At 43.0% G+C, this 11,467-nt stretch overlaps 1 protein-coding gene across 1 annotated transcript; it reads left to right on the top strand.

Moving 5' to 3' along the window:
• Nucleotides 1-200: 200 nt before the first annotated feature.
• On the top strand, nucleotides 201-8,687 carry LOC145554507 (uncharacterized). Its single transcript, XM_081614391.1, has 7 exons — nucleotides 201-783; nucleotides 3,460-3,565; nucleotides 4,555-4,880; nucleotides 4,957-5,253; nucleotides 7,059-7,427; nucleotides 7,603-7,682; nucleotides 7,759-8,687. Exons 1-7 carry the CDS (start codon nucleotides 738-740, stop codon nucleotides 7,849-7,851), a joined length of 1,317 nt encoding a protein of 438 aa, XP_081470517.1. The 5' UTR covers nucleotides 201-737; the 3' UTR covers nucleotides 7,852-8,687.
• The last annotated feature ends 2,780 nt before the right edge of the window (nucleotides 8,688-11,467 follow it).

Below are 11,467 nucleotides of genomic sequence, written 5' to 3' on the forward strand. Positions count from 1 at the left end.
AAACAATAGAGCACGAGGCAACATGCAGAGGTGCCAACTGTGTGATTGGTCCGCTCTCCTGGCTTTAAATGCATAAAGTATAAACTTATCTTTTAGGAATAAATCTGCTCTGTCAGTGAAACGCTCAGAGCAACAGAGATGCTTGCAATACGGCTTATTATTATTATTATCATCATTGTTATTATTATTATCCAAGTAACATAAACAAGCAATGCTTATCCTGGTGGAGGGTCAAGTAAAGCCTGGCGGGCTGCCAGGCTTATAATCCACTGGGGGGAAACCCTGCTTGCATTGTCTGCAGTCATTGCTGACATTCAGTTCATGTTCTCTCTCTGTTTCTCCTCTTCATAGCAGCTACACCTGGGCTCATTTCTGTCCAGCTGTGACCCCTTCCTGGAGGGAAGCTGAGCTACTGCTGCCAACAACATCAGGTTCCCTTTCAGTGGATGACACACCTGGATCCACTCCAGCCACAAGCAGAACAAGGACTGAACTAAACACAGGAACAACAGAGACTGACTGGTGAAACCTCTGAATCCCAGTAGGCCCAGTTTGAACCCATCTTCATGATGAGCTCCTAGGAAGGAGGCGTTGTCTCTGAAAGCAGCCAAAGACCTGAACTGTGACGACGTTCAGGAAGTAGCAGATAAAAAAGCTTAAAGTAGGAAGTCTTCAGAGTCTGGAGCCACATCCTGATCACATCAAGAGACGAAGCTTCACTCCACATCAGAGGAAACATGGAGCAAACAGCTCTGATGCTGCTTCTGTGTCTCTGCAGCTCAGGTAGGACTCCACTTTCATCAAACACTAATATTCACTAGAGTTCAAATTAAAATGATCTGCTGATAAACATGTTAAATGTTACAAACTAAAAACTGGAAACTGTTTTTGGTCTCCGATCATAGAGCTGCTGCTACACAGTTAGTGATGTTTAAATTGTCTACTTGCTGCTGAGGAGCCAATAAAACCAAGAAATGTTGGTTTTTGTGTTTTAATGATGTAAAACAGTTTGAACTGCCTTGTTGCTGAAATGATCTATAAAATGAATCTGATTGGTTGATTGATAAGGAGAAGCAGCAGAAACTCTGTGCAGTAAACAGGTGGAGCCTCATAAAATGGCTCCTTCTGCATCAATTCTCTCATCTTCCTCTTGACTCCACAGGTTCTCTCTGAGGTTCTGGTCAGGCCCGTTTGATGGCCAATCAAGCCCAGTAGCACCACGGTCATTGGACCAGCTTCTGGTACCGGCGGTTGTGTTGGTGAAAACGTTTGAGCTCCGTCTGACGTGGGAGTGTCTCAGGCAGGATGTTGAACTGCCTGCTGCAGATTAGAATCAATCAACCAATCGATCGAGTTTATTTGTGAAGCACATTTCAGCACCAAGGCGATTCAAAGTGCTTTACTTCAGAAAAACACAAAAAGTCCTAAAAGACAGAGTAAACCAGTAAACAGTACATTTAGTCAAAGTGCCGTCGTTACTCATCAAAATGTTGTTCAGTGTTTCATTTATTTTGTTTCAAAGCAAATCTGACCAGCTGGGTTTTTAGTCCAGATGTAAAGAAACTCAGAGTTTTGGTTGTTTTGCAGTTAATTGTTGAAACAGCTTTTCTGACAGGCAGGACTTTCTGAAGAAAAGCTGTGGGTGTGATATCAAGACAGCAGGAGGAGGAGATGAATCTGGTTATAATTTATTCAAAGTTTTCATAGTTGAATATTTGAAATTGTGTCTTTTATTCTGCCTTTGTTATGTTCAGGTACAGCATTGATATTGGATTTAGTGTGGATGTGCAGATTAATCCTCTAAGTTTTAATTTCCTCTAAAGAAATGTGCAGGCCGTGTTCGACTGCAGCTCAGCTGGTTTGTGAGCCTGTCAACTGTAGCAAATAAAACTCAATCATTGTTCATGTTTTAGTTTATGGTTTATGCAAAGAGCATGAATGTTTTAGTTCAGTCTTTATAGATTTCATAATAAACGTGAAGTTGAGTTTTACTCCATCTAAGTTCAGTTCTACCACAGAGTCGTCTAGCAGATCTAACTGTTGGCACATATTTAGTTCCTACCAGACACAACCTTCACTTTAGTGGGAGCAATTAAATCAATGATATCTGAGATGTTAGGGTGGAAGTTATCTAGCAGCTCATCTACAGGTTGCAGCATGAAGGCGAAGTGGGGAAATATAACTGATTAAAGTTTCTGCTGTGTTTCAACAGAAGATTTTATGACAGAAGCTGTTTGGCTTAATGAGTCGATGGTTATTGTGGTTTCAAAGATAACAGTGAAATAATCAGACAGGGAGACATCAGTTACAGAGACGCTGGAAATATTCACACCTTACTGATGACCAGAACCAGAATGTGACCTTGATTGTGTGCTGCTGGGTCAACAAGCTGAATTAAACCAAAACGATCAAGAATATCAGCTTTTAATCTCCTCCGTCTTCAGGCTCGTCAACAAGGATGTTGAAATCTCCCACAATTATCTAACAGTCATGATCAATGCATGTAACAGATAAAACCATTGAAGTCAATAAAGATGTTTTCCACATATGATGGGATTTTGTATAGAGTTAGCATCAGAGCTCATTTATGGCCTTTTACCTCAATTCACAGATATTTAAGAGTTAAAATGACCTAAATCAACCTTCTTACAGTTTTTATGAATCTGATATTTTGTAGCAACCCCTCCTCAGATTTCATGTTTTCTATTCTCACTTAAAAATTGTAATTAAAAATCACTGATTCAATTAGTTCAGATGAGTCGTTATTGATATCCAGCCACGTTTCTGTCAGGAACATCAACATTCTGCTCAGTGATGGAGTCAGTAACTAATAGTCCTCTTGCTGACAGACATCTGAAGTTCAGCAGAACCAGTTTAGTGACTTGGTGGCAGAGAGTTCATGAATTTAAGCTTTGATCTTAGACGGCTGCACTCAGTGTTTCTGTTTCTGGTAGATTTCTCTTAGTGATCGGCCCAGATGGGTCCAGTTCCTACTGCTGGGGGGTCAGACTCATTCTGGAGGAAGACAGATGTTAAGCTAATGTCTGGAACACGATCTCAGGCTGCTGAGGCACATAATGATGATCTCTCTGCACTCAGAACAAGAAACAGAACCAGAACCAGATTTAGAATCAGAACCAGAATCAACTGGATTTTAAAACTTTTACATAAAAACAATGAATTTGACTTTGGTTGGTCTCAGTAAAGACATAAATATAAATGGATAGAAAAGGTGAATAATAAAAACATTTCAGGTTTTACTACAGAGCATAAATAACATTTGGGTCTGGGCTTTAACTAGGCCATTTCAGCATAAAGATGCTTTGATCAGAACCATCCCTGATAGCTCTGCCTCTAAGAGAAGATCAAATAAACTCCATCAACAGGATCCTGTCAACACATCCTAAATCAATCTGTCTCTGCTTGTTGTAACCCAACAGTAAATGTTGTTTCTTCCAGCGCTGTCTGATGAAGTCAGACTGGTAGCAGGAAGGAGTCGCTGTGGTGGCCGACTGGACAAGAAGGATCTGGGAGACTGGGAACCAGTGAAATATTGGGACTGGAACTGGAACCATACATCAGCAGCTGTAGCTTGCAGACAGCTCCACTGTGGATCTGTGGTGTCGATACGAAGAGATGAGAGCAACAATCTACAGATCATCTGTTCAGGTGATTCCATATCCTGGCCATTTCCTTCCTGTTCTGCTTCCAACTCCACTTTAAAAAGATTCTCACTTCCAGCTCAGTCTGGGCTTCTTCCCCTTCACCTGGATTCCCTCTGGTAGATTTTCTACTGGACCAATCAGCGAACAGAAGGAGAAGTTTGAACGATGACCTTGATTTTCTGTGTTATTTTAGAATCACAGTCTGTCTGTAGTTTTAACAATGGCAGCAGAGGAAGTTCAGTCCATGTTGGCCACACGTCCAAATACTGAATTAACATCAACAGCCGCCTCATTCGGCTCTTCTCTGTTTTGTGGTGGACAAATGATTGTAAGGTAAAATCTGCTGGTTATATTGTCTTCATTCTAAATGCTGGTGAACTCTCACCAAGTGAAGCTATTTGGGTTGCATGCACAAGGTTGGGAGATGTTTTCCTGCAGCTGCATGAGAACCAGACCGTCTCTCCCTCAGCCTTGGTATAAAACTCATGTTGTCTCTGCCTGGGAGAGTTTTCAATCAGAAATGTTTCACTATTGATCGTCTTATATTCTCTCTGTGTTGTGCACAATATGCGAATAAACCTGACGGAGTGACTTCATCTAACAGAGCTTGGTAATAGATTATTTCCATATCATGGTTGCAGCCCAGGAAACGTCCAGTAAACTTCTTAGTGTGGATCTGGAGCATTGCATGTCATGGACAAACATTAGCAACTGGAACAAATTTAAAAAGAAAAATAATCCTATTTACAGTCGGTTTCACTCCACCTTTGACGCTCTAAACTTTTCTAGTTTGATTTTATTTACATTTCCTTACTATTTTTTTATCAAACCCAGAAAAGTTTCCATGTCTGTTTAAAAAAATAAAGTTCTGAAGGATTTTAAACTTTTTTCTTTCTGCATCCACAGACTCAGTCAGGCTGGTTCAAGGGACCAACCGGTGCTCAGGTAGACTGGAGGTGAAGACCAACCAGTCGTGGTCCTCAGTGTGTGAAAAAGACTTTGACCTGCAGGATGCAGAAGTGGTCTGCAGGGAGATTGGCTGTGGGCCTCCTTCAGTCCTCCAGGGGGCGCTCTATGGAGCAGCAGAGGCTCCAGTGGGGAGCAGAGAGTTCCTGTGTGAAGGCAGTGAGTCTGCTCTGCTGACCTGCAGCAGCAGGAAGAGTTCAGGTAGAAACAGCTGCTCACCTGGTCAAGCTGTTGGACTCACCTGTTCAGGTAGAGGAGGATCTGCAGACCTGCTGCTGTTCACTGCTTCACTTCCTGCATTAATGAACTCTCTGTCTCTGCTCAGGTCCAGACATCAGGTTGGTGGGAGAGACCAGCCGATGTGCCGGGAGACTGGAGATGAAACATCAAGGAGACTGGAGACCAGTGACTGTTTGGGGTGGTGACTGGAACAAGAACTCAGCTGCTGTAGTTTGTGCTGAACTGGACTGTGGTTCTGCTGTTTCAGCAAAAGATTCACAGGAAACTTCATGGAGACCAGTTTGGGGGATCATGTCTGACTGTTTGCAGTCTGGATCTGAATTGAAGAACTGTTTACCTGATGATAGAAACAGTGCTTGGAGCTATGAGTTAATCTGCTCAGGTAACTCTGAACTCTCATATTTATGTGTTTTAAAATGTTTCTTCATCAGGTTCCAGATGTCTGCAGAGAAACCGTCACCTTTAACTAAGAACCTGAAACCTGGAGGAGAGGGAAACTAAAAATGGTTTACACCAGTGGTCCCCAACACCCGGTCCGTGGACCAATTGGTAGCGGGCTGCCCAAGAAATAGTGAAATATTTCCGTTTTATTTATTATTTGAGTCTGGAGGATCTTTTATTTTGAAAATCCATTAACCGGTTACTTGCGCACCAACATTGAGCCCACAAGCATCAAAATGAGTAAGAAATGGATCAGGTGTCTTTGGAAAGTTTCTTTGCAAAGGGGAAAAGGCCAGAGAAGAGACAGGAGAATGGATTTATTCCGTCCGGTAGGTGAGTCCCACATTACAAGCCGCTCTGCTTAACATGCGGCGACCGGCTGCTAATGAGGCAATGAAGCTTCAAGCTGCTTCGCCTCGTAGAGACCAAGCAGGCTGTGGATATAAGCAACACTTCAGGTGTCATTGTCTCTCATCACTTCCAGTTTGGACCGTCTCATTGCAGAGAAACAAGCTCAGGGCTCCCGTTAGTCATTATCATGAGTTAAGTTTTTCACGAAAGTAAAATGTTTGTTTTTGTGGCGTTTCTGTTATTTTGAAGGGATATATAAACGTTACCATAGCGACCAGAGTCAGAGCGTTTGGGCAGTGGTCGAGAGGAGATGAGTAGAGCTTGTGAGTCTTAAGTCTGGTTCAGACAAAAAGATTTAAGAATTGTCGGCCGATTCTCCAAACCTCTGTGACCACAGAGCTGATAAAAGTCCAACAGGCTCGATCGGTTCGTGTGTCCAAGGCAGGAGCAACACGAACCGATTCCAGTCACAAACATCCCAATTCCAGAGGATCATCCACAAAACCCCCAACATAGCGGGAATTTAGAATAACCAAACACGGATGACGATGTAGAAGCAATAGTGATAGTTTGTGGAGTCATTTTAAGAGATAAAAGACGTAACAAAAAGAAAAGGCGGTGGATGAAAGACGACGGGAGCATCCGCTCTATTTGCTGCACTATGATTTGGAGGTGACTGTGTTTTTTCAGAGTTAACATTGTAACTGAATAAACATAAGATATGTACTAATGACCTTTACATATAATAATAAACATTTCCACATATCATCTCCGATACCCACCAGACTCTCAGTTGCGTGACATGTCAGCTGTTTGGGATTCCCCTCTGCTCTTACGTCACCGCGCTTTCTGATTGGCTACCTGTCACATTCAGCAGGTTGTATTCTCGTTCTCAGACAGGGTAAACCCCACAGCCCTACCTGCATGCCTAGGTGGGCCCCATGTGGGGGAAAGGAGGGCTGATACATGGGTCCCATATGGGTTTGCCCATGTAGAGCCACAGCCTATGTGGGACCCATCTGGTCTGCCCTCCTTCTCCCCACATGGGGCCAACCTAGGCATGCTGGCAGCGAGGCTGCGATAAAAAGTCCAAGACAATCCAAATTGGGTATATTCAGGATTTAGCGGGAACACCAACACCGCCTTATTCTCCCCCCGACCAGGCCGCAGCATTTTTCAAGTCTTGATCGGTCCGCGGTAATAAAAAGGTTGGGGACCACTGGTTTAAATATTACTGACAGACTAAAGATCTGTCATAAAGTTGCTAGTTACCATGTATAAACATGCTAGTAACCATGGTAACCAGTGTGATGAGCTCCTGTCTCGTTCTCATGCCATCTTGTTTTCCACCTCAGATTAGATCCAGTTGTCTCTGTGTTTCCTCTGTGTTCCCAGATCTGCTGGTTGAGCCGCTCATCTTCCTCTCTTCCTCCACTGACGGGGTCTCCACAGCCAGAAAGCAGGGGTCTGAGCTCCTCATTGGCTCAGGTTTCAGCATCATGTGCTCCATCAGGCCTCAGTATGAAGGCGGCTCCTTCCAGCTCATCTTCAGCTCCTCTAACTACACTCTGAACCACACCCTGCCAGCTGTTAATCACTCCGCCCTCTTCCTGTTCGCTGCTGCTGGCCACGCCCACCAAGGAACCTACCGCTGCCTTTACCACGTCTACGTTTTCTCCCATAACTTCTCCTCTGTGAGCCAGCCTCTCAACCTCACTGTCTCAGATAAACTCATGGAGTCCATCAGGAGAAGTTCTGCTTCAGGTGAACCAGCAGCTGTCTGCCTCATTCATGAGGTCAGAGAGGAGGATTGATGATATTAATGTTCATGATCAGATCTACAGGCAGCATGAAAACAAGGGTCTATATGATTATTGTACATTTCTGGTTTGACTCGTCTGATGAAAGCTGATCCTGAATCTGTTTCGTTCGGTTTCAGACTATCTCACTGCTTTGATCATCATACTGGTTGTCGTCCTGCTGGGTTTGCCGGGATCAGTCCTGGTCCTCTACTTTAAGGTACTGCATGTATCATGCATGATGTGTTCAGCTGGGAAAGTTCTTGCATTGAAGCTGAACCATCCTCTGTTTCCAGATCAGGAGAAACCAGAAGTCTGGAGCAGAAAACAACCATCATGATGAAGGATCCAGAGCTGAAGGCAGCTTAGAGGAGGAGACTGCAGTCTGAAGGAACCAGGAGAAAAGGATCTTCATTTCACATCCACAGGAAGGAGCAGAGACATGTTTCAGACTCCTGGAAATCTATCCGTCTGTGTATCTATGATGAAACGTCTCTGTGCTCCTGCAGCAGGAAGGAAGTTCAACATTCAGAAATTTTTATCTGGACTAAACCTACTAAAGTAAAACTTATAAAAGAAGGGAATAGAAAGCAAAACATTCAACAAAATGTAACAGAAAACCCACTTCATCAAAATCTGCTCTTCATCAACCTTGCAAGGATAGCATATGATAGGATATTTGGGGTCAAAGGTTAGGTGGCCAATTCCATTCAGGCCCTGAACCCAGTTTGTGTCCTCGTCTTAGTTGGGGTTTTGAATTGTGACAAATGCAACACAGTTGATCCTGGCTTGTAATACTGTGAGCTGCCTGTAGGTGGTGTATGTCTTCACTGCCATGATAACCCATCCAATACATCCAGTTCCATCAAGTCTGAACCAGAAGTGATCCGCGCCATCTTAGTAGGGAAGTGCATGTACAATGCTTAGTGGACCCATGGCTTCAAGACCAACAACCAGAAAACATGTGGACACTCTTGACCAAAATACGAGAGAGAGATACATGAACAAAATGGCCGCCGTCGGGATCAACCTGTATGAGACGGAGGAGGGAAATATGTCAGACGATGTGGACAAGCTGCCTCTGATCTCCTACTACGATAACGTTAACTACCAATCAACACGAAGAGTGCATACGCTGTAAACGAGCTTCACTGGCTGAAATTCATGGACGCATATAATTAGTATTTCAACAGCTTTGTAAAGGACAAATGAACTCTGTGTGAATAATGAGGTTCTGGTGACTAGCAGACCAAGTACAGGTAGCAACAAACACGTCGGCTACATGTCTGTCTTAGCCTGCAGATGGGATGGAACATTTTATGGTTACTATGATTATGAGTGGATCAATGCATAACAGTGTTATGGTTCTTGTGTAAAGCTTGTGATCATGGGAAAGTCTTCTGAAGCTGTTTCTCTGAACTCTGGATTATTATAAAGTCGTAGAATATTTTCTTTTTTCATTCTTATGACAGCCATAATGTTTGATTTGTTTATGAAATAAAATGTGTTTGCTTGCAGTGTGTTTTGTAGCCAAGTAGATTGTTAAACTGTGTGAATTAAATGAAACGTTTCCTATAAACAGTTTGCTGTGTTTTGCTGGAGGCTCTTTCTCCTGACTGTGTTCAGTGAGCAAAGACTCCAAATGCTGTAAAGCTTCAAATAAATATTGACAAAGAATTTATATTCTCTCTGGATTTTATACAGTTTTTCCTCAGTCTGTTAAAGATAATTTCACCCACAAACATGATCCAGGGAGCTGGAGAGGTCGAGGGCGACAGGAGATCGGATGCATCCACCAGATTAAGGAGTTAAACTTCAGTCCACCTCCTAGTTGGATGAGGGGAGTCTGAAGTCTGAAGAAATGTAAATCAATGAAAACAGGTGCAAACAAAGCTTGGTGAGAAATGCAAAGAAACAAAAAAGACAGAAAAACTAAAAAGACATAATTAGAAAGAAAATATGACAAGTGGATGAAAGAAGCTGAATGCAGAGAGTGGAAGGCAACAGTAGCTCACATGTTGTTAAGGTATTACAGGACATCAGCAAACTGTTTGGTTTGTGTTAATCATCCGGTGGAGAGGGAGAAAAAGGCCCAGTCTTTTTCTTCGATCACAGATTCAAATGGAAAACAGTTTTTCGATTCTGCAACAATTGATGTCTTTAAAAAGTTCTATAAAACCTTTACAAATCTCAATTACATAATGATCCAGATTTAAAAGATGAATTCTTCTTTTCTCTAAATCTCCCTAAGCTGACTGAGGAACAGAGGTCACAGTTGGATTGTCCCATATCAAGGTGGGAGTTATGGGATGCCATTAAGGAGCTACAAAAAGTAAAGCTGTTTGTAGCTTTACTTTTTGTAGCTCCTTAATGGCTACAAAAAGTACAAAAAGGCCATACTACCTGGTCTGGACATCAAACTGTACACTGATTTCAAATCAATAATGATCAAAAACACAATTAAAAAACTTTCAAAAATATAAAATTTAACATGGCATTTTTACAACTTTAAACTCTGAATTCCCACGCTTCATGAAGAAAGAATAGTTTCTCAACCTTTAAGTTAGCTTTAGCACTAAGCTAAAAATTAGCTCCACTAATAACATAGTAGTAGGATTGTGCCAATTATGACAGAAAGGTATAGAAATTTAACTCAGAAGACTGTAATCTGTTTTGGGGACTTTAAAGAGTCAGAATTTTCATTTATTTACTGATATTTCATCATTTAGTACATCAAGTCAGGCAAAGCAAAGGAAAACTTGTCAGGGTCTGTTTGTCCTCCCCTTTTCCTAGTTTCTTAGTTTGTTTTCCTTTAGTTAGTTTTATTTCCACCTGTCCCTGGAACTACCACTTCTCAAGACATCCAGCAGATGTCACCCATGCTCCACCCCTGAGAAGTGTCCTGGTTCAACCCGGACACACACCTGCAGCTGGTTTAGAGGGCGTGGACCTGCGATATAAGCAGCAGCTACACTCCGTCTCACCGCCTGAGTGTTTGCCTACCACGGTAACCAGCGTTCCAGAAAGAGGCCTTCTGTGATTACTCTCGTCTAACCCTTGTTGTCTCCCTCGCCAGATTCTCCCGCCGTCTTCTAGTTGTTTCCCGGAAACCAGCTGCCCCCGCATTCGTGTAAGTCTGTCTCCCCGCTGTGGATCACCTCCCTCCTGTGTGATTTCCCGACGCTGCCGGTGTTGCCGGTCAGACGCCACTCCCTGTGTGTGTGTGCGTGATCTCCCCTCGCCGATCCCTCCCCGGGATTTCCCCTTCGGGACGCTACGGGCCAGGAGGCCCACGCCCGAACTTCCCGGAGGACCGCCTGGACGGATCAGGCTCCAGGCCGTGCCCGACATCAGAGCTAAGCATCGCTCGTCAACGGACACTTGGCTCGCGCTCCGCTTCGCCCCTAATACCTCCACCCCAATAGAAGAACCGGTCCGCCGATTCGGCTTCGCCACCAGCTCCCTGATCCTTCAATAAACATTATTGTTTCTGACTCGCTCTGTCTGACTGTGTTCTTGCATGTGGGTTCGCAACCTTAAAACCGACATGACAAAACTGTGATCTATACGAATATGGCTAAAGCTAAACATGCAAAAACGTTTTTGTTTGTTCAGTAAAACTATGAATATATAGATTGAAATTAGTCCAAGGGAGCTATTAGTTATGGTTTCTATGCCAGAAAAAACCTGATGACTTATTAAGAATACACCACAGAATCCCGACCCGACTATCAAACTTTGGCCCAACTGGGCTCTAATTTTAGATCAGAGCTGCAGAGGTTCAGCTAATATGAATGCATGTTGCTGCAGCAACATAAAGGAGCTGGTAGAGTTTAATATTCTAAATAAAATATGTTTTTAGTTTTATGGGCCTAAAATATCTCAGCTCTTTGAAATAAACAACTTTTTCCAGTTGAAGATCTAAAGTTTAGATTTACCCTAAAAACCTGGTTATGTTGCAATAAAGCTGATAATGTTGCTGACGCTTCAGTCCAGATTAGCATC

The sequence above is a fragment of the Poecilia reticulata genome, chromosome 13 (assembly GCF_904066995.2).
Source record: "Poecilia reticulata chromosome 13, P_reticulata-male-v2, whole genome shotgun sequence".
NCBI lineage: Eukaryota > Metazoa > Chordata > Actinopteri > Cyprinodontiformes > Poeciliidae > Poecilia > Poecilia reticulata.

Bases quoted from the DNA above. Each gene is read 5' to 3' on its own strand.
- LOC145554507 (XM_081614391.1), top strand. From the start codon at position 738: ATGGAGCAAACAGCTCTGATGCTGCTTCTGTGTCTCTGCAGCTCAG. The intron at 3,566-4,554 runs CTGGAACCATAC...TTTAAACTTTTT, and splicing joins GTGAAATATTGGGACTGGAA to TCTTTCTGCATCCACAGACT. The intron at 7,428-7,602 runs GTGAACCAGCAG...GTTCGGTTTCAG, and splicing joins CAGGAGAAGTTCTGCTTCAG to ACTATCTCACTGCTTTGATC.